Here is a 26,169-nt window from a genome sequence, read left to right as displayed (position 1 = left end):
GACCACAGTCACGAAAGTGGAAAATCTGGTGCCAAACATTGACGTGTTGCCTCACACACTGCGCAACATCAGAAATATTTTAACAAAAGTGTCCAAAGAGCACATAGCTCAACTCCAAACAGCTGCGGTGATGACCTGCTGGTCCCAGAAAGCCAACACAAGGCGCCAATCCTTAAAGGATTTGCAACCCCTAGGTTTTTTTGGTTTTTTTCTCACCTCTGTTTACAGAATTGTTTCTCCCAATCCTCATTTTCTAGTCTTGGAAAATTCCTGTCCCTGCGGGAAATCACACAACCAGAGAGCAAGCCTCATTTGTACTAGTAGAAAATTTTTAATTCACATCTTAAATAAATATTTCAAACCATTTCAGATTTAAATTTGTGTACAGTTACCTTTAAAAAAAACTTCAAGATTAAAAACTATTGGGGAAAACCTGTGCTGAGACAGTAATTTCACAGTTTTCATACACTGAGTTGCTGCTGGTTTTAAAAAAGGATCTCTTCTTGCTCTTTTAAATAATCATTTGCAAAGTACTAGTGCTCCTTTTAAATCAAATGTCTGGCACAGGATTTTTTCCTTTGTCATACCCTTAGATATGTAAGTTAAGGCGTCTGCAGTTCCTGTTTGGTCAAAAAAAAAAAAGCCATCCTAGCCATTTCAGAGTACTATAGCTGAGTCCATTTTAGAAGCCTGCAGACGAATAGAGAATGAATGTAGGCAGTAGGAAAGCTGTATTTTCAGTGGGAGTGAAGATCAACACTGAATTTCCATATGTAGCCCAAAAAGACAGATCATTTGTCTTGAGCAGAATTATCTTCCCTTACCTTGTAATCACTTATCAACCTACTGTACTGGTAAAAGCTGTACAGTAAAGGCTCATTTTCACAAAGGGTGATTTCTAACTAAGGTTGCATGCTCCACTCTTGTAGGGCCAGACATTACCTCTCAGGCTGGATTTTTTGACTTGGAATTTCCAAACCGCCAGCATAGGAACAGAGGAAACTACTGGTCCATCTTTGTTTGGCAGCAGCTCTCCCAAGTCTCAGGCAAGATTCCTTGCTAGCGCTACCTGGAGATCCCTGGCATTCTCTGGTGTCTCCCAGCCAAGTATTAACCAGGCCTGACTCTGCTCAGATTCTGAAATATCAGATGAGCTCAGATATGTGCAGGATGGTACAACAACATCTAGCTTATTAGGACCATCAGGACTAGTTCTACCATTAGGCAGAATGAGGTAGCTGCCTCAGGCAGCGGATTGTGACTTATTGAATTTATCATTATATTTTTACATGAAGGGGAAAATGCTTGTAGAATTTTCTCCCCAGCTGCCAAAATAACATGAGTGGCTTGAGAGGGGAGGACATCATTTGCTGCTCTGGCATAGGTAGCAAAATGTATTTGGTTAATGCTGGGGCAAATCACTTCTTTTCTTTATTTCCTCCTTCGGAACCCAAGCACACCCCTGCTTCTCCAGATCTAGAGTGTGCTCTTGCACCTGACCGGCAACTTAAGGAAAGAAGTTTCTTGGAAACTGAGGTATAATGGGGAAAATATGAATTTGAACTCAGTGGCACTTTATTATCTGAACAAATAATACAAAAAATGTCTACAGTATTTTTTTTAAAAGATTCAGACCTGTGGAGATATGATTGACAGGACAAACAAAGCAAAAATAATGGCCTTGGTATCACCTCAGTGGTGACAATCACTCTCAAGTCAGTACCACTTCAGCAGTCATTCTGTTTTTGCTCTGACTAAAAAATGGAAACAGTGATTGCAAATCCCACCCAGTTTGTGCCTGCAAGTCTATTTAGTTTCATAGGAACTTGCACAAATCTGAGACTGAGCAAAAACTGCAATCTGTAGATACCACAAACACCTCCTGCACAGATGCATGGAAATAAATGGAAGCTGCACAACATCTCCTGATGGATTGCATCCTCTTAAATTATTTGTTTTATCTGAGGTAGAAATTTGGTCCCAAATGTATTTATATGAATGGACAGAGCATAGTCTATGTTTATCCCTAGATCAACTACCTCCTACCCACACCCACCCCACATTAAAAAAACAACATATTAAAATATAAGACACGCCTCCCCCTCCCAATGGACTCAAAATGTTTCTTGGTGAAGAGCATCCCTCCACAAGTCTTTGAACATTACATTGCTTTTTCTTTAAAAAGCAATGAAGTTGGAATACAAAAATAGAGCCTCTTTTTGTTTTTTTAAAAAACACAAAAACAACAATTATAAACAACTAGATCAAGTCCCCCCCTTTTTTTCCATCCACCCCTTTAATTATCATTGAAGGTCATTCTCTAGCCATTGTTCATCTTTGAAGTCTTTTCTACACAATGTCCTCCAACAAAAGGGAAAGGAAGGTGGGCCTGAGTGGCACTAACAGGGAGCGGGTCAGGGGGTTGGCTTAGGGCTGGAGTTCCGAGTCCTTTTACTCCTCCGGTTGAAAGGGTAATTGAGAAATTCAAAGCGCCTGTGAGGCTCTGTTGTTTGGTGGCCCTTGGGCAGCCTCTTCATGAAGTGCACCTCACGCTGATGCTGACGTGTCTTGGAGCCCTTCCGGGGACGCCCCTTTCGGGTGAAGGCCATGTACCATCCTTCATACTTGGCATTCTGCAGTGCTGTGTAGTTGTTCTCCAACACTATCTCTGTGAAGACGCAGTCCTTGCCTTTGCCGTTGCTCTGTGTGTGGGCAGAGAGGATAGGGAAAGACAAAAGGAGACAAGTGGATATATTTACTGATAGTATCATTTTGCGTCTCAATTAGGAGAAAGCAGAAATATAAATTAAATTTAAAAAATAAAAATAAGTGCCTCACTGTTTCTTGATAAATTGTGCCAGGCAAGTGTTGAACAGCCTATATTTTCATTCATACACACACACACACACACACACACACACACACACGTATGTATGTCTGTTCCACTTGGTACCATCCACAACAGTCAGGGTATCAAAGTCAAAGTTTTGGGGACTTACAACACTGAAGGTACTAGCAGCACTAATAACTCCCATTTGGCTCTCTGAACATTCTTTTCAATAAAAATATCTTTCTAGAAATCGGACTCCATAGCTATGGAAACTGAAAGCTATCAGAGGTTATTTTTATGCTCATACACCACACTGTCCACCTCTATCTGTTTCCTCTAGCTGTTTATTAGCTCATCCTAGTTGTGTAGGGTTAGAATGTATCTTTCATTGCTTTAATGTGTGAGAGAAGATGCCACCTCTTGAAGGTGCCAAGTATCCTTAGCACTTTTTAGAAAACCTGCTAGACCTGGGATGTTTTGTTTGAATGTGGCCCAGCCCATTATACATTCAAATGGGACTGTTCGGAGGTCCACATTCAATGCTGTCCTGGCACTTTCTACCAAGTGACAAACTCATAGGGGCTCAAGAGGAATTGTGAATTCCCTATCTCTCACACATCTTTTATCTTCTGTCATGGTAAAGAGTGTAAAACCTCTAGTAAGGGAATGGTTATGCACAGAGGGCTGTTTGGCTTAGATGAAATTGTTTCCCTTAGAAATGCAAAAGACTCTGCAGTTATAAAAGCATAGTGCAATAGACCTATTCAGGAGATAGCATGTATTTCAGTTCACTCACAGCAGACTGTGACAAGAATTAGCCTTTGGACAATGGAGATACTTATACTCTTAGGTGGATATGCTCAAGTACACAGCCCATCAGGCCCCAAACAGTATTCGAGAAATGAAGCAAATCAACAAGCCCTCAAATCAACATCAGCATTAAAGCAGTCCATTCCTTTGCTCCTGGCTGGTTTTAATTCAGAATGAACCACATATGCAGCAACCAAGGCCAAAGGTAGAAAAAAAAAGTTGAGCTATGTTATGAAGAACAGCCTTACTCAGGGAGGGTTATAGGTAAGCAATGCTTACACAGGAACTGCAGATTGATTTAGGCCATTGGCCCACCAAGCTATCGACAACAATCTTCCCCAGCCTAGCATCCTTCAAATGTGTTGGCTACAAAGCCCTTCATTTCCAACCAACAGCCCCATGCTCCCTGGGAATGTTGGGAACAATAGCTGATACATCTGAAAGATGCTATGTTAGAGAAGCATTGACTTGACACAACTCTTAGCCAGGGTTAGAGTTAGCCGGCCTTATCTGTAGACACCAGGATTAAGCCTAAAGCCTTCTCCATGCAAAGCACCTACCACTGAGCTCTGACCTTTCCCCTGCTTTGTGGCTTGACTTATTTGGAGGGAGGAAAGTTCTGATCTATTGCTTTTTTGGCAAAGATTAATCATAAGGAGGAGGAGGAAGAGGGTGCCTTTGTGGTGCTAGGAAGAAGGTTTCAGGGCTATAAGGGTGGACAAGAAAATGTGAAGGTCACACAAACTCAGACCTTTCATCACAATAAAGCCCACCACAAAGAAATGTCTTGCTTCCAGTGCAACAGAGTGGAATCCTAGACCCTTACTTTCCAAACTTTGAAAATGAAACTAATGCAGGATTAATTTGGAGGAATAAGCATCCTAGAAGTGGAAAGCTTGCAAGAGGCATGCTACACCTACATGGTCTACCATGTTGCCATTTATTTCCCTGCCACAGTGACAACTGTGGGCAGCAGTGTTCCAGGGTGGAGAAGGCATACAAATGAAATAAATAAAATAATAAGGACCAGTAGATGTTATTTTGACATTTGGCTAAGCGGTATTAATAAGTATTGCTGTGACCCACAGATTAAAAAGTTACTTTTTTGTATTACGATTATAATCTTCCCATAGCCAACTGGAGGCTGTAGTAGAAAATGTGCATTTCCCAGTTCTCCTGTGAGTTATATATAGAGTGCAAAGTTAGCAAATTTGTGTACATCTGTTTATTTTATCCAGCTGTCCCTTACAGTAAAGCAATGAAGGAGACCTTAATCAAGAAGTCCTACATGGGAAAAGGGAATTGACTGATGCCACAGTAAAAGGGAAATGGGTATAAATGTTTTCCCCACTGCATATATCAGAATTTAAAATTATCCATGCCTTTAATATATCTGAATTAGGAAAACTAAAGGAAAGATGATGGCCAGAATCCTATTGGGTAGTTACAAACATGTAACTCTGAGAGTTACACATTTGTGACTGCTTCGTATTCATGATCCCTACATATTTCCTTGTTTGGGATCCATGAAAGTCCTCCAGACCCCAGTTGCCAGTCAGCAATCACTGTGATCTGTAGGGGTCTGTTCCTCTGTCACTTGAGAAGTGGCTGACTGATGTTTTCACACACACATACACACACACTCACACACAAGCTATCTCTGTTGCATTGGGGGATTGGGCCAGGGACCCTGTTTCTCCCTGTTGCAGCAGAGATGATTTGCATGAAGAGGTGGAAAACACTCAGATGTTTCCTGAGCATTAGGGGAACAGACCCCCAACAATCGCAATGGTTACTTCCTAGTAAGTGGGGAAAGGAAAAGGGAATTGACTGATGCCATAGTGAGTCAGGTCATGATTCATTGTATAGTATTGTAACTATGGTGCCTAAACATACATAAATCTCATACAGGATTCTGACCATCATTGGCATTTTCTATTACATAGCTGGTTCTACCTTTAGGAAGAGAGAAGCAGAAAATTATTAGCTATTAAAGTGATTGTTATTATTTATTTTTGACTAAAGGTGCTTGTGAGTGTTTTTATATCAGATACTCAAATAGCTCTGCTACTTGGAAGAGTATGGATCTTGTTGGGGTGGTGCATTTATTGTTCTGCCTTAGGCAGCAAAATGGCTGCATTTGCATTTAAAAAAAAAAAAAAAAAAGACAACAAAATATCTTGAGTATGGATGAGTTATGTCACAGCCAGCTGAGTCCTAGTTGCGAGATACAACAAGGACCACCTAGTGCACTGAACTTTGTCTCTCACCCAGCAGAAACCAGATACAATCCCTCTATACTTGACTTCCCCATCCCAGCCTTTGAGATGTTTCCAGATCTGGCCTATGTGTTTTCAAGCCTCATTTTGTAGACAGCATTTTGTTGACATTATTCCTAAATGCATGCTGGAACCCATCCAGGCAAGCATGGAGTTTGTGTGTCCCTCCAGAGGTGCTGGACTGAAACTCCACGTTAACTAATGTTGGGTAATGATAGAAGCTGCTGTCCAGCAATCTCTGGAGGGTCACTTGACTTGTTCTTCTAAGGCTAAACCCAAATTGATCACTATACTCTAAAAATACATTACACTAATATGTAACAATACTAAGTGAGCATGGCTCACTTAGCTTGTGAGCAAAGGAGTTAGCAAAGGGACAAGGTCTACTTGCCAAGAGGTCAGACAGAAGACAGCATATTTTGAATGTTCTTCAGCAAAACAAAACAAAACACTTCCCCAAGTAGCATGTCACAGTAAAACTGTAAATATGTGCTAAATTAGCAATGGAAAATGTGGTCCTCCAGGTGTTGTTGGACAGTAACACACGGTATTCTTCACTACTGACTATGCTGTCTGAAGCTAACAGGAGTGAGCTAAAGTCTTTAACATAGAAAGCACTTAGAGCAGAATCTGTGAAATGAATGGTACTTGTTGGTCCCAACAAAAGTCTTTTTTTCCCCTTTCAGTGGAATCATTCTATATAGGTCAGTTTACCCCTATGGTTACTCAAATGTCATCAAGGTCAAGGGGACTTGCTCCCTAAGAAGTGTGCTTAAGGGGCTTAGTCTTTTTTTTTTTTAACAAATCCCTTTAATGCTACGCTTAGCTAGTCCTGAGAAATCTAGGGCTGCTCAGCAAGAACAGAATACAATCTGTATAGTAGAGATGGCAACTATAGGCAGCCACATTTGCCCTGCAGAACACCAGGGAATCTTTTTGCCCTCATGGCCCATTTTAGATCCAAGAGAATCTTTAAAAAACCAAAACAACAAAACACCAACAGGAAGTGGTCTAGAACATCTCATTGACGTCTTGTTAGAAAAATTATCTTCCCTGGGCCTAAAAAAGCCCAGGAGGACACGGAAAAATTGCCCCCCAGGCCTCCTGAAGGGCATTTGGAAATATTTTCCCCATTTTTAAAAATTGGGATGGGAGCCCCTGGAGGCTGCAAGTGCCCATGGGCCACACTTCCTTCACCCTACTGTATTGTTTTCTGAATAATAATAGGATAGTACTGCAGGGAAAACATAAGCCTTCTGGTTTACTTTTTAAATAAAAGTTGTGCATGTGCTCAGATCAGTGTAGTGTGGAAACCTTACCCTGAGACCAAACAAAACATCCTTAAAAAAATAAAATACAAAAATCAGCAGGGGAAGTGAAAGCCTACAAATAACTGGGACAAAGGGACAACTTGTCAGGTGGATTTATGTAGGATGGTAATGGAGATTAGCTTTTCCAAGCCAATTCTCATGTTTTCCTCCACTTTGGTGTATATAATACCACTGTCCAGCAAACAGCATGTGTGGCTTTTCTCATCATTATCATCACAGATGCTCTCTCATAGGTTTTTGTGTTAGTCTCACAGCTATAGTGCACAAGTGGAATGGAGGCATTTGCTCACAGTAGCATAGATCTCTGTTCGTGCTGGGAAATGTGATTTCCTCCACTTTGAAGACATGAGGTAAGGGGAAACTGATCTGCAACAGAGCTCGGAAAAATTGCCTTTTTTAGCCTACAGAATCCTCTAGCCAGTATGGCTAATAAACATATTGGCTGGGGGATTCTGGGAGTTGTAACTTCTCCAGGTTCTGGATTTGTATCCAGCATAGGACAATAACAAGTCAAAATGGTATTGCTATTCAAAGTACTGCTAAAATATTCCTCAAGGTGGGTTTTGGTTGTTGTTTTTTGGCCCAACATACAAGTGAAAAAGAAGAAAAACGTTTCTGCATGTATCAGTATATGTACTCTTTTGGTCTTGGATTTAATTTTATCATCAACTAGACTTATACCTAAATTATGCAAAGATGGCCAGTGGCAAGGCTGGCTCAAGTCATTTTGCTACCTGAGGCGGAACAGCACAAAGTGCCTCTCCAACCACACAAGATACATACCCAAAATCAGAAAAAGGTATTCTAGCACATGAAACAGAAAAGTTCAAAAGGATCTATCTCTCCCTAAATAAAATAACAACAAATTAAATAACATTTTCTGCCTTTTCTTGACACCCAAATATGCTGGCTAAGGTAGTCAACAGCAATGCTGGAGCTGGAGAAGGAAGAAAGATCATGTTAACAGAGGTGTATGTTGTAAAAAAAAATCCTCAGTCACTGGATTCCACATACAAAATTCTTCTAGGTTTTGAGCTGTCAAAACAAAAGCCATTTTTTCAGTGTTCTTTTCTTACCTGTGAGGTTAAAAAAACTGTTGTTTTGTGGAGGTTTTTTTTCCTGGAGAATTCAGCAATCTTACCAAAAAAAATTAATAGTTACAGTGAAAGATACCTGCAAAAATCTAATCAAATCCCTAACAAATTCTACTAGATTTTTAAAAAATCAACCTGTGCAATGGTCTTATCCCATTTCAATTCTCCTTTAATAGAGATGCTTGCAGTTTACCACATTTTTGACTATAACTTTCTAGTGGCAGGAGTTTCCACAGGCTAATGACAAACAGATTCCCTGAAAGGTATGCAATGTAATTAAGTCTCTGTGAATAGACCAACATGCCTCATAATCTTCAGTTTGCTTGTCTCCTTACCTTGCCAATCAGTTTTCCTTTCTTATTCATGCAGATATAGAAGCCAGTCTCTGCCCCCTTGATCCTCACTCGGCTCCCAAAAGTGTCTGTTTCCACAATGAGCTTGGCTGGAAGGAACCAGGCAATGAAATGGTGTAAGTGTTACAGTATTGAACCTCAGTACATTAAAACCTGGCACCTGAATGCTCCTTATTTTCCTTTTCCCTTTCTATCCCCCTTTCCTTTTGTGTCATGCTTTTTTAGACTGTAAGCTTTACGTTGGAAATTGCTTTGTATGTTTTTATAGGTAGGTAAGCAAATGTGAGAACACAACAGAAATGCATACATAAAGACAAACATACAAATAAGTAATACAAGCTGATCACCACACAGTTTTCAAGAAGTAGTCTGTTTATCCTAAATCACATTTCTGTGGGAACAAAACTCTCACACACAAAAAGGCAAGATGCTGTGTAATTTCAGTAGTTACACAATTGTAGTGGTCTATGTGATCAGGGTGGACCAACAATAGTCAAGAGCTTTCCTGCATGGAAATTTTTTGAACCTTTTGATGAGAAACAAACTTTGAAGGTAAGTTAAAGGAGACCTCTGAAGAAGACATTGGATATTTCTTCCTTTCCATCCCTTTTTTGTATTATCAGGTGAAAACCATCACACGGCCTACATTCTGAACTATCCTAGATAAAAATTCAAATATGTAAAATTTTAGAAATGTTTTTTGGGGTCCATCACACTATATTAGATTTGTGTATTTAAGATTTGTGCATTTAGGTGTTTGCTTTTATTGGAGCCAGAAAAGCAAAGTACACTCACACCATCTTATAGTGCAGGGAATAACTTACATGCAGTACTGAAGTAAAGACATCTGAGTTTCAGATTCTGTACTAGAAGCAAAGGCAGATTGAATTATGTTTTGCAAGAAACATAATCAGGAGACATAGCCATGAGGCACAGCTACAGCAGTCTCCCATACAACTTCCCTAAATCCCACTTTCTTCTGCTGTAGCTGCCCAAACCCAGCTATTTCCCAGACAGTGGAGCATTGGGGGAAGAAGCAGCAAACAAATACCCAGCTATTTTCCTGCAGAGCAGGACATCATCTGCAGGGACCTCTGGAGGACTCCCAGAGGTTCCTGTGAATGCCTGCCACTGTGAATTCAGATAATGGCTAGGTCTGGGAGCAGCAGCTCAGAAAAGGTGAGTGTTGTGGGTGAGAGGGAATATGGCTCTTATGTGATCAGTAGAGAATTCTGACCTCTGCAATGATAAAAAAAATTAGTTGTGCTGGCATAATTCTGACTTCTGCCACTGTAGTTTATTAACAGAATGCCAGTCGTTACTTTCCTCCTTTCTGATATAGACATTGAAAGGGAGTCTGTAGATGGCACAGTTGGCAACATGAGTTGAAGAGGGATCTCCATAGTGTATACAAAAATTGAGGAGCTGCTGTATGCACTGATTCCCTGATTTTTCTACCTCCCACCATACCCCAACAACATTTCCATTCAAATGCTACCTTCACAAAACAGCAGGCCTAAATCTAAGCAAGAGTCAGAATCAAACCTATTTTCAAATAGTGTCCAAAAATGGTAATTAGATTTGGCAGAGGAAAACCACCACCTGCAATGAGATGTTTAGTGTTATGAAAAGGGCAAAAAGCTGTTGAGTTTATTTCATTATTATTGGGGGGATTCATGGGCAGGAATTGGGAAATGCATTTTCTGCTTCAGGTACCAAAATAACTTGGGTAGCTTTGATAGAATGTATTTTGATTTGGATTGGGTGGGAGTGGGGACTGCCATTTTTCTTCTGCATCAGCCAGCAAAATGTCTTAGACCAGCCCTGGTATCTACTGCATTTCTACCAATATTGGATGTTTTATCTTTTCAATTTGCTCTTAACAACAAGGTACTCCCAGTTGTTATCTATATAAAATGCTCCCCAGTCCCCACCTCACACAGAAACAGCTGGACATATGAGCATGATACATAACACCGAACAAGTAGGTTACTAGAAAGCCCTTAGAAACTCCTGTTTAAAAAGAAACAGGCAAGGAGGCAAGGAATCCATTTCTCCTTGGCATTTCTCTATTTGGTCTCCTGTTCTTGTTGCATGTGTATGTGTAGATCAGGAAGAGTTAATGATGGCTAAAGTCCCCTCTCTGTCTCCTTGTCTCTCTGTAGTGATGCTGACTTTGCAGCTGATAGAGGAATCCATGAAGGGTAAGGCCGGCCCCTTAATGCATTTCACCTTTGTGAGAGTTGAGAGGGCATATTGATTTAGTCTCAGTTTTTTTAAATGGAGGCATTGATTGACTTGTGAAGCAGCTATGCAAATCATGGATCAATGGCTTGTCCCCTTCTTCTTGCTGCTGCATGAACCCCAAAGAACTGGAGTCAGTCATCCCCAAAGGAACATCTTGCTACCCTCCCACCTCTGCACCATTGTGCACGAAAGAGACAACAGAAACTGAACATAATTCTTGTTCTGTGTAGCCTTCTTACACTGGTAGTTGCTGTTCAGGACTCAAGAGGTTCCACTACACCTTTGAAGAACTGAAAATTTAGTTCTGATCTTAATTACATTAGTAGGAGAATGTATTCCTAAGCTAGACCCCAGAAAGCCTTTTGTCCTCCAGATGGATGAACCTCACAGAGTTTGCTTCCCTTTGCTAGAACAGTGCCCATTACAAGATGTTAAATTCTAGCCATAGTCACCGGCTCTCACCTACAGATAGAACAATATCCACACTGCACAGTTATAGTAATTCGATATACAGTCATCCCTCCATTTTCACGGACTTTGAGTCCGTGGTCTTGGTCCTTCATGGACCAGCAAGCGGGGAGGGTTAAAATGGTGCATGTGGGGAAGCGCACAGCCATTCAAGCCAATTGGGCTTGAATATTTGCAGGTAGATCCCCCACAAAAATGGAGAGGCAACTATACAACTTTAATTCCACCAAGTCCATCCTATGGACTCAGGATCTATAGTTCATTGGCAGAGTTCTCTAGCAGAGAATTCTAAATACATCACAAAAATACAAATCCCAGGATACCATAGGATAGAACCATGGCAGGCCAAATGGTATCTAAGTGATACAAATACAGAGCATCTGTAGCCTAAGTCAGAAGGCCTTCTATTTAGGTGGAAATTGTAGAGGAGAGACAGTAGAACATGAATGAATGAATGAATGAATCTTTATTTGTATACCGCTATTCCAATGATCACAGCGGTTTACAATCAGTTAAAATATGATAGAACAAATCCAATAAAAGAAATCCCCCCACATTAAGCAATAAAATACAACAATAAAAATATCCATCATTCAATCACCTTTTAAAACCATTAAAACTAATAACAGCAATAACCCCAAAGACCTCCATTACATTACAATTACAACAGCATAAAGGAGAAGAGTGGAATTAAGGGACATGGGGGAAAGCAAGGCGGAAAAAACATGGCATGAACCACTGGAAAAATAGATAGCTTGCAGGCAAAAATGACAGGGAAGGTAGCTGAAAATGTAGGACAGGCAGAGCAGGTGTATGGGAGTCAGGGAGGACCCAGAGATATAATATGTGTAAACTGTTTAGAGATTATTTAAAAATTAGATTAAGATATTTATAAGTACCATAAATAAAGAAAAAAATTGTTCTGTCATTTAGCACTGTGCTTTCAGGCCACTTCTTCATATAAACTGGGTTGATTAAAGAGCTCCAGTTGTATTGTGTGAAGCAGTGTCTTTTTGAAATTGCTGGGATCTGCATGGGCCCTAACTCAACCCTCAATATTTTAAATCTCACATCACAGCAAGCATGAGCAGCAGATACAGCCATAGACAAAACAGTCAGCCAGTGTCTAGAGACCACAGACCCAGAAAAGTGCTGATCTAGAAGTCTGGGAAATAGATCTAAGAAGTAATCAGGATTTCTGCTCACCAAGATTATGTGTTTTCAGGCTCTGCATGGCTTGTGGCACTCAGTGCTCTAGCCATCATGTGCTCCATCATATCCACAAATGCAAGATTAATCTGTCTCCATTCCAAAGGATTTAGCACTTGGAAAGTTTACTTTTCTGGACTACAACACTCTGAATCCCCCAGGCAATGGTCATGCTTTTCCTCCAGAGGGATCTAAAGAAATCCTAAACTCTGTTGAGGAAAAGTAATTCTGGTGCCCCACCTTTGTTCCTGAATGATCTTTCTCTTTCTCTTAGCTGCACAACCTGCTTCAATGAGTTTGATTTGATGACTAAGACAGACTCGAACACATATTTCTCAGCTCTTCTCTCCCCTACTCAGTCAACCAGACAATCTGTTTTGAGGGTCTTTAGCCTTTGTGGGATAGTTCCACAAGTTCACATTGGGAAGAAAATTGCTGCCTGTAATGCAATCAGAGGAAGTGAATTAATCCCTTTGAATGCGAAAGGAACCAATTTCCATTTTCCCTAACACTCTTTTTGGAAAGGCTAGATGACAGCACCTCACTGTAAAGGAAGATGAGTATTAAGACCAGAACTTGGAAAACTTCCTTTTCTGGACTATAATTTCCAGAATCCCTCAGCCAGCATGAAGATGAGCACTTCTACCTGCTTTGCCCTGACATAGGTCAGCTATAGCCTTAATGCATGTCACTTTTATCAAGCTATGCACTAGTTATTCAGGTCCCCATATAGGAGAGGCATGGACTAGGGACAATGATGTCCATTCTTTCTCAATGATGTGTGCATCTCAGTTGAACTACATTCAGCTGATATCCAACCATGGTAAACAACCAACAGGCTGTACAGTAGCTCTCTAAAGCACAATGGTGTCCCCTGCTTAAGGGCAGGGGGGATGCACTGCCCTTGAATGACTAGACTAAGCATTAGTATTTTCAGATTTGGAAAGCTGGAAGTCAGTCTAGTTTGTGTAAGTTTTGTAAAGTATAGTTGTAGTTTGGGGAGTTTAGTGTGTGTTTTTTCAATGTATAAGGGGAGGATATGGGGGAGGGGAGATTGAGGGAAATGTATAAGTTTATCGCATGGGGCATAAACCATTCCCAAAACGCGACTTTATCGCACGGGGGAACGCCGCCGCCGCGCGTTCCCATTGCGTCCCAATTCTGTTCCAGAGGGCGCCATTTCTGGGGACTGTTTCAAAGCGTCACCAGAAATGGCGCCCTCTGGAACAGAATTGGGACACAATGGGAACGCGCGGCGGCGTTCCCCCCGTGCGATAAAGTCGTGTTTTGGGCGCCATCCGGTGCCCATCGTGCTCCATGCGCGCCCACGCTCGTCCCCGTTAGAACGCGCTGGGGAACGGTTTATGCCTCATGCGATAAACTTAATAGTTTAGTTGTTAATGTAGTTTAGGTTTAGGATAAGTATAATTTAGGCTGGTATGTTGTGTTATTTGTGTAATGTGTTGTGTTATGTGTGTAACAGATTTGTTTTTGGATAATGTATGTTTTATATTGTATAAGCCAATATAATTATTATTAGATAGATAGAATCATAGAATCATAGAATTGGAAGAGACCACAAGGGCCATCCAGTCCAACCCCCTGCCATGCAGGAAATCCAAATCAAAGCATCCCCAACAGATGGCCATCTAGCCTCTGCTTAAAGACCTCCAAGGAGGAGACTCCACTACACTCCGGGGGAGTTTGTTCCACTGTCGAACAGCCCTTACTGTCAGGAAGTTCTTCCTAATGTTGAGGTGGAATCTCTTTTCCTGTAGCTTGCATCCATTGTTCCGGGTCCTAGTCTCTGGAGCAGCAGAAAACAAACTTGCTCCCTCCTCAATGTGACATCCTTTCAAATATTTAAACAGGGCTATCATATCACCTCTTAACCTTCTCTTCTCCAGGCTAAACATCCCCAGCTCCCTGAGTTGTTCTTCATAGGGCAAGGTTTCCAGACCTTTCACCATTTTAGTCACCCTCCTCTGGACACGCTCCAGTTTCTCAATGTCCTTTTTTAATTGTGGTGCCCAGAACTGGGCACAATATTCCAGGTGGGGCCTGACCAGAGCAGAATACAGTGGCACTATTACTTCTCTTGATCTAGACACTATACTTTTATTGATGCAGCCTAAAATTCCATTGGCCTTTTTAGCTGCCGCATCACACTGTTGACTCATGTTCAACTTATGGTCTACTTGGACTCCCAGATCGCTTTCACATGTAGTTTCATTCAGCAATGTGTCTCCCATCCTATATCTGTGCATTTCATTTTTCTGCCCTAAGTGCAGTACCTTACATTTCTCTGTGTTGAATTTCATTTTGTTAGCTTTGGCCCAGCTTTCTAGCCTATTCAGATCATTTTGAATGTTGGTCTTGTCCTCTGGAGTATTAACTATTCCTCCTAATTTGGTGTCATCTGCAAATTTGATAAGTATGCTCCCAATTCTGTCATCTAGGTCATTGATAAAGATGTTGAATAACACTGGGCCCAGGACAGAGCCCTGTGGGACTCCACTGGTCACTTCCCTCCAGGATGAAAAGGAGCCATTGTTGAGCACCCTTTGGGTTCGGCCGGTCAACCAATTACAGATCCATTTAACAGTTATTTTGTCTAGCCCACATTTTACAAGCTTGTTTGCAAGAATATCATGGGAAACCTTGTCAAAGGCCTTACTGAAATCAAGATATACTATATCCACAGCATTCCCTTCATCTACCAAGCTGGTAATTTTATCAAAGAAAGAGATCAGATTTGTCTGGCATGACTTGTTTCTCTGAAACCCATGTTGACTTTTTGTGATTATGGCATTGCCTTCTAGATGTTCACAGACTCTCTGTTTAATGATCTGCTCTAGAATCTTTCCTGGTATTGATGTCAGACTAACTGGACGATAATTGTTGGGATCCTCTTTTTCCCCCTTTTTGAAGATGGGAACAACATTTGCCCTCCTCCAGTCTGCTGGGATTTCTCCTGTTTTCCAGGAGTTTTCAAAGATTATTGCCAATGGCTCCAATATTACATTTGCCAGTTCTTTTAATACTCTTGGATGTAGTTCATCTGGTCCTGGAGACTTATATTCATTTAGATTAACAAGGTATTCCTCTACTATCTCTTTACTTATTCTGTGCTGAAATTCCCCTGTTCTGTCCTCTGCTCCATTATCTTCAGGTTGAGCACCCTTTGCCTTTTCTGAGAAGACTGAGGCAAAGAAGGTGTTGAGTACTTCTGCCTTTTCTCTGTCTTCTGTTAGCATTTTGCCATCTTCTCCACGCAGTGACCCTACCGTTTCCTTCTTCTTCCTTTTGCTGCAGACATATCCAAAAAGGCCCTTTTTGTTGTTCTTAACCTCTCTAGCAAGCCTGAGTTCATTCTGTGCTTTAGCTTTTCTGACTTTACCCCTGCACATGCCTGCTATTTCTTTGAATTCCTTTTTTGTGATTTCTCCCTTTTCCCATTTCTTATACATGTTCCGTTTCAAACTTAGCTCGGTCGATAGACAGACAGACAGACGGATGGATGATTCAACAATAGGAAAATATTGATGAAACAGAAGGGCTTCCTTTAAGTAAATGTTAAATTCCCAGGCCTATAAACTGGTATACTACAAATTGGTTGCCTGAAGAAATTGTAGAACAAGTTTATTAACTCCTTTGGGGTTCTACAGATGGGAAAAGTGACTTGTTTGGACTATAGCTCCCTGAATCCCCATGCCTAGGGTTCTGGGAATTGTAATTCAACCCTGTCAGTTTTCCAAGGGGCTGTGTCTGGGGCTGACACAGCAATGCATCTTCCCATTGCCAACCAGACACATCAGAAATGTCTACACTTATTTTGTGTAATTTATTCAGTCATCTGTACCCTGCATGCTTGGGCTCTTGCACATCTTTTGTCCTTTGGTTTTGGCTAATGGCAGACTTCTCCCTTTGTCCTCTGATCAGCATTCCACATGCAGGGCAAAAGAATCCCACATTCTCCCTGAACTGGAATGTAGGAAGCTCTTGAGTGCTTTGGATACTAAGTCAGTGTTTACAGCGCCATGTCATTTTCCAGTGCTGCCATTTCAGTAATCTGCAGAGGAGGACTTGAGACCTTTATCAAGGCCCACCCCTATATCTTACTAATTTTGCAGGGCAGCAACTTGTTTATTTGCCTTCTACCACATCTTTTGGTCCAGGGGTGCCTTAACAAGTCTTGTTCAGTGCCTTGCTCAAAGCTTAGCACATTTGCTGTAGTTAAATAAATAAACAGGTGAAGAATGAAATCTGAGATGCAACACTTGTCACAATGAGGATAGGAATATGATCTGACACCTACTGCTGTATATGTCCAGGAGTGTCCTTCAGCTAATGGAGGATACATCATACAAACAACTAGGGGCAAGTTAAGACATTTTCTTGAGTATATCAAAGGCATCTGCAGCATATCCCCATCAATGCCCTGAACTTTGTCATACAGTAAGGTTTGAATTACAGAGATAAACAATTTCTTCTTTGGGCAAGAATGGGAATCAAAGCTTAGAGATAATTAGTTACAAATAACTAGTTGTGTAATTTAATTAATCTTCTCAAGCAAAAGGTGTGACTAAGATACACTATGGATGTAACTCAGTAAAGTATAACTAAACTTCTTTTGCAATTTATCAGTAATTTGTAATTAGTTTCATAGATGTGAGATGTGACTCACTAAAATGATAGGGAAAGAAGATCCTGTGGTGCTGGCTCATGCTGTACCTCTCATTCTGCCCTTATGCTCAGCTGTGAATGTTGAGGTGTTGACGGAGGAGAGTCTCTTTTGTACTGCAGAGTAGCTCAATGCAAAATTCAGATATTTGTGAAAAGGTAATTATTTCTGTTAGTCTGAAGAAAGGGAAGGCAAAAAGCTACCTTTTTAAAATAGCAACTCTCATGATAATTACCTGTCTTTTGGCACTCAAAATAAAATGTGTAACCAGTAGTTCTTTAAAAATAACTTTCCAACCCCCTACTAGAGTATTAAGCATCCAGCATATAATGGCTACATTATCTCTGTGCAGACAGGTACAAGGAAAGCTATGTTTGGCTGAGCAGAGGGCCCCAGAGATTTGGTCCTCATCAAGAGGGAGATAGAAGCCCCTAAAGACCCACATGGTTCCCATAGAAGCACCAGATTATTCTTTTGCTCTTGGTATTATAACATTATGCCTGGTGGACCAGATCAAAGGCAAAGAGACTGTTTTCTGCACTGGCCAACAAGCTGCCCAGGGAAAACAATAAAGAGAAGACCCCACCAAAGCACTCTCTTGCTGTTGTTCCACAGACAGAGCATTCAGAGGTATGCTGCCTTTGAATGTGGAAGATCATAGAGCCACCATGAGTAGAAGCCACTGATAGCCCATTTTCTGTGAATTTGACTATTCTCCCTCTATAGCCACCTAGGTTGAAAACCATCATCCCCTTCTGTGGCATCCTGTGACTAGAACCTGGAACTAAGTTTCTCCAAGTATGGGTCACCAATAACTCACTGTGTTTTGCAATAATGAGAGCATAATGGCATTCCTTTGATAAAATAATTAAAAAACCTCAAAAATAACTTGTTATATAGCAATAGCAATATAGCAAGGACATTTCTATACCGCTTATCAAATTAGTAAAGTTTACTTATAACTTCTAAAATATTGGGGGGATATTTTCAGGGATTGGGGGGAGGAGCTTTTTGACTTCTAAATATTTTTTTAAAAATATTTTAGAAATTTGAAAGTAACAAACAATGAGTAACATGTCATTCTTTTTAAAATGAAAAGTAATGACACCGTATTAATGTCTAAAAACTAATATTTCAAGGTCAGAGAATTCCCTGACTTTCTATGAACTGTTTAAAGAGTTCTAATATTAGCATAATATCCAAATCCTTCATAATTTTATTAATCTACATGGTTTTGCTTCTCAAATATTCCAACTTTTGTTCATAGGGGAGGTACTTCAGCACCAATATTGTCTTGGTGACCCTGTTCTGCAATAATAAAAGGATATCATCCCTTCTAGTGTCCATGTTTTGCTTGATGGTTAGGACCTGTCCTTCAGACTGTTACTCTGCTTCTCTGCCTCTTAGCACTAATAACAGCAGAGTACTATGTGATGAGCCAACATGGACTACCGATTTGAGCACTGGACTAGTACCCAAACAGTTGTTGTTAACTGTACTCATGTCAACTTTGACTTATACCTTATGAATGAGAGATCTCCAAGTCACTCTATTACAGCCCTGTTCCAGTCATGCAGACTCAGGGCCATGCATGGTGTCCTTGACTGAGTCCATCCATCTATAATGTGGTCTTCCACTTTTCCTACTACCTTCTACCTTACCAGGTATTATTGTCTTTTCTAGTGAGTTATGTCTTCTCAAAAAGGCCTAAACACCCTAAAGGCACCAGCTCCCATCTGATCTTGAAAGCTAAGCAGGATCATCCCTGGACAGTATTTAGGTGGGAGATCACCAATAAATAGCAGGCACTGTGGGCTGTATTCCAGAGGAAGGAATAGGTAAAACCACCTCTGAATATTTCTTGCCTAAGAAAACACTATGAAATTAGTGCCATAAGTCAACAGGCAACTTGTGCACACACACACACATCCTCTCATCTCCAAAGTATGACAGTTTAATCAATTTGGCTTTTAGGGAGAGTTCAGACTTGATTTACTCTAGGATCCATTGTTTGTCCTTTTAGCAGTCCCTGTGGTTCAAATCCTAGCTCAGCTATGAAAACCTACTGGGTGACTTTGGGCAAGTCCCACTTTTGTAGCCTCAGAGGAAGGCAGTGGCTAAGCTCATCTGAACAAATTTTGCCAGGAAAACCCTAGGATAGGGGTGCCATAAGTCAGAGTTAGTTTGGAGGTACATAAAAACAAACTATGTGAAACACGTAGGAGAGGATAGTATAGAAAATAATGATGCCACTGGCCAGGGATTTACCAGCAGTAATGAGCTGGTACATACTCTCCTACATAACTACATAGTCTATTCTTTTAGATGAGGTCTTCCAGTGTGTAGAGACATGACACTTTCAAGTTCCTGGTACTCAACACCCCGGAAGACACCACCTTTGTCCTCTCTTTCTAGCCTGTCCCCCCTTTGCATGTTGGGGCATTTTTGAACTACACATCCTTTCTTCCAACCCATTACAAGCCCTTTAATTTTAGCACTTCTTCTACCTATAAAATATTAACAACTGCGGGGGGGGGGGGGGGAGGAACCTGCCAAAGAACAATTGGGTTCATGGCTCCTCTTCATTGAGCCACAAAGGCAAGGTCCCCTTATTTATCTGTCTTTGGGGGGCATGAACAAGGGAGATCGATCAAGAGAGCAGTAAAAGGTTTAAAGAGCATCAGTTTTCATGCTCTCCCTCAGCTAACTGATGGAAAGACACAGAAAAGCAGCCCCAGAGCAACGACAGAACAACATCTCCCCCCCCCCAACCCTTTTCAAAGGCTTTTTCTGATTTATTGCCTGTTGGTGGGCTTTCCCTTGCCACACGAGCCTCTTAGGTGACCGGCCTCCAGCACTGCATCACTGCTGCTCACTTGGCCAGCCCCACTGGTCTGAAACTCTGCTCTGGAGCAGAGATTTGGACTAACAGTGAGGCAGTTAATGCAAAGAGGAAGGATAACCTACCTATGAAAAAGACATGCCAGTAGAAGATGGATCCCTGCCCAGGTAGCTCCATATAGAGAGTGAGGAGGCAGCCTGTCCACAATAACAAACTCAAACCCTCCGACTCCCAAAAGGCAGGAAAGAAACCACTTCAGCAATGATCAATCACTTCCAAGCCAATTTTTCTTTCACACAGATTTTTTTAAAAAATTAATTCAGATTACAGATTGTTTAACAATGATCAGACAAAGCTTTATGATCTGTGGTGCTTCAGTCCTAATTAGAAAACTGAATCAGGTATTGACAATCAAGACAGATAACAAAGAAAAATGAACCTGACATTAAGTTAGTCGTAAAAATGTCACGGCCGAGCAAACGATCATTGGTGCAAGTAAATCACCTTTTTTTAATCTACAACTGCAGACATAACATGTACTAAAAAGCAAAATTAATACAGTTTATTACAAAATTAAAATAAAAACTTCAGATTTTAATACAAGGTGTAAATGGTGTGAAAGGCTGATTTTGTTTGGGTGGGAAAGGAGGTTAGCATTTTCAACTCTATTCTTTCACTTCAGTGACAGATTTATCCCAGTAAAATTATGTTTCATGCTCAAACTTTGAAGGGAAAGTGGCTACGTAGATGCAGAAAAAATGCAGCGAGGCACACTTGATCCCCTAACTGGACTGCGAAGAGGAGAAAGTATTCAGGAAATGTTAAAAAAGGTGAAAGTAAGAAGAGTTTTAATAGCTCTTCCAGACATGGGGGTCTCTCCAGAGATTCATATAGAACAATCCTGAACCTTTATTTTAACATTTACAGACTTGCAACTCTTTTAAAACTTTACATCTGAAAAACTGCTGTGTTCTCTTTCTGTTTTAGATCACTGCTCAGTTTGCAGCTCAGCTCTTCAAATGCTTAACCTTTTTATTATGTTTTAATAGAGGTCTTTGCTTTTTCAAGTCACTCCCCTCAATTCATTCTAGCCTTTCTTAACTTTATTATTTAATTTTACAGTGTAATTTCTCTCCTGTTTTTTAAATACAATGCATTTAAAGAAAGGGAGGAAGGTTTTTTTTTTTTTTTCTTATTTGGAAACAAACTAAATTCCTTCAGATTATGTCTGGTTTATGGCTCAGATAATTTGTTTGAAAAGTTAAAATATTCATTTATTTGTATGGAATCCCCACAGCTGTTAAAGTTCATCGTGGAACCTTTAGCCAAGCAGACCAAAGCTATGTATGAGAGACAGTGTGTTTCCAGTTTACTAGTTCTAAATAAGAAGGGAAAATTGCAGCTGGCATGATGCACAGTGCATACATATCTTGTATGCACAATTTAAAGAGACCAATTTATTTACTATCAACAGTAAAACAAAGCAAGACCAAGCCTGTACGGTCTCACCTAACTCTGTATGATATCGCCTATGTATTTGCAAAGTTAAAGAGAAAAGGCCAAAAGCCCACAGTTATGCCAACATCTCTGTCTTCTTGTACATGACTTTGAAAGGGTAGGTTACACTTCCAATAAGAATGGTCAAAACTTTAACACTGCCAAGGGCTCCCTGTCACATCCTTTTTTCTGAAAGAAGGAAACTGGCTGCCAGGTCCTGCCATTGATTCCAAGAGTTTCTTTTGCCAGAGCTCTGTTCCCAGGCGTCCAAGCACAGAAAAGTTCCATTTTTTGGACTACAGCTCAAGCCAGCTTGGTCATGGTTCAAAGCCCATTTAGAAACCAGTTCTGCCTAAGTGTTCTGGAAAACTCTGGGGGTTTGTATCCAGAATTGGCATCTCCTCCACCACCATCCTGCATCTCTGTGATGTTGGACCTACATTGCAGGGACACCCCAGTCCATCAGTCTCTCTGAACCATGTGGGAACTTTTCCTCCCTGCACAAAATGGACATTAAAAAAAAAAAAGTAATTCACCCCATCCTTTAAGTGATCAAAGATCTGGTGTGAAAATACCCCTCTCTATAAATGCAGAGCTATTGTCCCAATTCTCAGAGGAAAAGCAATGTACTATTATTACAAATATTGATCACTGCATTCTTCCACCACAACCCCCCCCCCCTTCTGAATGCCCGTAATGATTTCTGGCTAACAAAGAGGACGGAAATCATCAATTACGCTGCTGTGTGTGCACCTCCTTCCCCCTGCCCAACTAACAAGCCTTACCGTGAGCATCTCCATCCTCTGCCATGGCATTGATTTTCTTGTTGTCCAGAATTTGCACGTGCTTTCCACTGGTCCGACTGTACAGCTGATAGGTGCGGACGAGTCGCCGGCTTAGCTGGTCGGTCACCAGGCTCTGCTCCCTCACATGCTGTGTAAAATTAGGTGGGGACTGAACAGTTACCTTTAGGAAATTAAAAAATATACAACACACCATTATAATCTCTACTCCTCTGAGAAAGGCTATCTTGGCACGTTCCTGGTGCATTTTTGGTTGCTTGTTTGTTTTGGGAAGGAACCCCAGACTGGTGCAGTGTACAGCCAGGATTGTGGGTTGATTTAAGAACCTGGCTTTACAGCTAGGGCTGAGAAATTACAAAGCTACCTAGACATCTAGCACTCGGAAACAAATGTGGGGAAAAAAGGAACAAAGGTGATCCTGGACCGCAGGGGTCAAAATCAGGTGCCTTTTGGTCCTGCTTTTGTGGCCAGATTTCAAAGAGGCTTCTCCAGAGTTGTGCAGAGTTCAACCAAGTTGCAAGCACAACAGAAGGGTACCAGGCAAGGTCCCAATCCTGCTTGCACCCATTAAAACCTAGGAAGAGTGAGCAAGAATTGCAGTGATTACTCTAGATTTCCACGGGGGCATAGGAGAGCAAGACGTAAGTCGCTCCATCCTCCCTCTGCATCTGAGGCAAGGTGCTTCTAATCACTCTTGTGATTTAGGTGCAACAGTGCACCTCACAGCTCTAGCTAGGTAACACTCCTGACCCTTTCAACTGCAGGAGCTGTTTCTGTTTCTAGGGCATTTGCTTCCCTACTACTTCAAGTGGCCCCATTGTAACGTGTGGCCCCGTGTGTCTACATATCCATCTGAAGCATATCCACCACCCCCTGCTCCAAAAATGCCCTGGGTCCAAGTAATCAGTGGTCAAACTGGTGGAGGGGTGGGAGAAAAGCAGCCATATTTCATCCCCCTTAAACAGGGATCAGTTGTGTCAGCAGCCAAGGCAGTTCGGAATTGTCTTTCCAGCTAATATTTATGAGCCCTTCCATACACAGAGACAGGCTAGGCTGGGCTGTAGGTTTCCCACCCACCCAGATGCAAAGTAATCGTACGTCTGTTCGCTGGAGTTACCGCAGTCCTGGGGTGACTTGGGCTGTGAAACTGCTGCTGTTCAGCAATGATTTTGCCACGACCCAGATCTGTTTCTCTCCTCTGGCAGCCCTGGTCTTAGGAGAATTCTTCCACTCACTCCCTCTACATCTCCAGTCCCCCCTTTTAAGTCTGAAGGGCTTTAGTTTGCCCCTGACATTTATAAAGATGTATTCTGAGCAAATGTTGAGGAGATTTGTTCTTTTCAACCTCATGGGGTGGCAGGGCATGAAGTAACACCCCCCCACACACACACCACTCTCAGCAGCATCACCTTCAAGCCCTGACACTATAAAAGGTTCTTCCATACAAATGGAAAAGTAACCTCTTCCTTGAAGCTGGGGTTTATAGAGGGCTTCCCTTGACAATTTAGCTCTCTTTTCCTTTGTAAGTGTGTGTGCCGCATGCGTTTCCTATAGACGCTTTTGATAATATCTCTGGATTCCCTTGCTAGCTCTGATGAGGGGACCATGTGGGTAATTGTACAGCCCCTTTGCCTTCCATCTGATACCCACAAATGATTCCAACACAGTTTTTTTTACAGAAGCCCCTTCTCCTTCAGAGCCATCTTTGTTACTCAGGCTTATAGAATTAGAGGGTGATTGCAGTTTTAACTCAAAATCTTACACCTGTTATTGTTGTCCAGCTCTCTTTTATGGGGTTTTTTTCTTTCCCCTTTTCTTTTTTTGCAAGCATTTTGCCTTCTGCTCTCTGCATTTGCAATCAGTTTTGCGGCAGCAGGAGCACAGATTCCACCGGATCCCGTCTAGAAAATGAGAATGAATAATACCAAAGTCTCGAAAAGGTGCTACAAGATCTCTCTCGGCATGCCGTAGTTCGACAGACTAACACGGCTATATCTCTGAATCCTCAAGTGTTTGGTACTGCCAAATTGTGATTTGACTTTCCGCCTCTTAATGATTATTTCTTAAGAGAATCAAAAACAAATTTCAATGCAAAAATTGATTTTTAAAAAAAAAATTTAAAAAATAGTGCCGGATAAATTACATTTTTCAGCATCCTTTTTTTAAAAAATCTGCTGTTCTTCCTCAGTATATACCCCACTTTCTCTGTAGTTTCAGGGTATTTTAAGGCAGAGGGTTTAGCTAAGTTGGTATCTTTGCTACCTATATTTTGCAGCCCTTTCCCTGCTGCGGCTTTAGTTGCTCCATCAAATCGGTTACTTGTACTTTTATAAAACTGTTCAGAAATATCGCCCCTTTTAAAAATCATTACCATCTTAGAGAAGTGCTCAAAGGTCAGGGCTGCACAGATGAGTTAGAAACAAAGCCACCAAAATAATAATAATAATAATAATAATAATAATAGGGGGGGTCCATTTACAAAAAAGGAGAGAATAAAACAGTTCCTTACCTGTGCCTGCAAGCAGAAAGCAAACAAGTGCAGTAGCCTAGAATAAGGGGGAAAAGGGGAGGAAAAAGGGGAGGAGAGGGAAGGGAAGGAAAAAACAAAGGAGATGGTGAGATGAGAGAGAGATATAAAAGTATATGTATGTATATTTATTTATTAAGAACAATTTCTATTGCCTTTGAAATGGAGCAGAAATCAAGATGGAAAATCGAGGGAGCTCTTTGGAAGGGTTAGGGAAAGGAAAGCCGGGGGGAGGAAGGCTGCATCCATATTGGAGGAATAACCCGGTTTGGCACTGCTTTAACTTGTTGTCTGGCTCTTTGCTATGGAATTCTGGGAGTTGGAGTTTGTTGTGGGGTCCAGAGCGGAGCTCCGCTCCCCTCTGGACCCCGCAACAAACTCCAACTCCCAGAATTCCACAGCCTTGAGCCAGAAAAATTTAAAGCGGTGCCAAACCGGGTTATTTCTCCAATATGGATGCAGCTTCAAAAAAAAACCCAAACCCCCAAAGATCGAAAGAAGGGCTACTTACAAACAGCTGAAGATGGACGAGAAGAGATTCATCCTTCTTCTCCTTCTCCTGCTTGCCCTGCTTTCCCTCTGGAGGGGAGGCTGGGCGGGGGGCTGCTCCTGGCCTCCTCCTGGGGCCCCTTTCCCCCTCCTCCCAGGCGTCCCTTCCAGGGCCCTCTCTCTCCTTCCCCTTCTTCTTCTTCTTCTTCCTCCTCCTCAGGGCCACCGAGGAGAAGCCCCTTGCCTTGGCCAGCCCATGCCTCCTGCTGCTGCTGCTGCTGCTGCTGTCAGGGAGGCTGCGGGGTCTCTGACAGCCAGCCCGGTCCAAGGGAGAGAGAGGAGGACCAGAGGCAGGGGAAGGAAGGGCTCGGCTGCCTCGGAGGGCTCTGGCTCTCTGCTTCTCTCTCTGCCCGCTCCGTCCCTCCTCTCTTGCCAGCCCCTCGCTCGCCTCTGGCCTCTCTGCCCCCCAGGGCCTCCTCCTCCTCCTCTCCCCCTCGACGCCCACCAGGACAGGGGCACCCCCAAAAGGAGGGAAGGACCAGGCAAGAGGAGGAGGAGGAGGAGGGAACGGATAAGAATGGCAAGGCCTGCCTCTCAGATAGAGAGGACCTGGGGGGGGGGGGTCCTCCTGGACGGAGGGGGGCATGGAGGACCTGGCCAGAGAAAGGCAAGAGCACCCCTAGCCCTCCCTGCTTCTTGGTCCTGC

General features: G+C 41.9%; 1 protein-coding gene across 2 annotated transcripts; it reads right to left on the bottom strand.

Annotated features, from left to right (window-relative positions):
- Positions 1 to 2,414: 2,414 nt before the first annotated feature.
- On the bottom strand, positions 2,415 to 25,560 carry LOC149318437 (fibroblast growth factor 8). Of its 2 annotated transcripts, none has more exons than XM_089509726.1 (5): positions 25,486 to 25,560; positions 24,957 to 24,993; positions 22,430 to 22,610; positions 8,680 to 8,786; positions 2,415 to 2,702 (listed from the first exon to the last, which is right to left on the bottom strand). In XM_089509726.1, the coding sequence occupies exons 1-5, from the start codon at positions 25,515 to 25,517 to the stop codon at positions 2,415 to 2,417; spliced, it is 645 nt and encodes a 214-aa protein (XP_089365852.1). In that variant the 5' UTR covers positions 25,518 to 25,560. The 2 variants fall into 2 exon arrangements, with proteins under 2 accessions (XP_089365852.1, XP_089365853.1); XM_089509727.1 differs by having other exon boundaries at positions 22,430 to 22,577.
- Positions 25,561 to 26,169: the final 609 nt, after the last annotated feature.

Source organism: Sceloporus occidentalis, unplaced genomic scaffold, assembly GCF_023333645.1.
Source record: "Sceloporus occidentalis isolate IW3139 unplaced genomic scaffold, rSceOcc1.0.p SCAF_2, whole genome shotgun sequence".
Lineage (NCBI taxonomy): Eukaryota > Metazoa > Chordata > Lepidosauria > Squamata > Phrynosomatidae > Sceloporus > Sceloporus occidentalis.
This window is presented reverse-complemented; position numbering and strand designations above follow the sequence as displayed.

What these genes read in the sequence shown, in the direction of transcription:
- LOC149318437 (XM_089509726.1), bottom strand. Translation starts at nt 25,517, where the DNA reads ATGAATCTCTTCTCGTCCATCTTCAGCTGTTT. An exon ending in TCGTCCATCTTCAGCTGTTT is followed by an intron (nt 24,994 to 25,485) that starts GTAAGTAGCCCT and finishes CCCTTATTCTAG; the next exon opens with GCTACTGCACTTGTTTGCTT. An exon ending in CTTTCTGCTTGCAGGCACAG is followed by an intron (nt 22,611 to 24,956) that starts GTAAGGAACTGT and finishes AATTTCCTAAAG; the next exon opens with GTAACTGTTCAGTCCCCACC.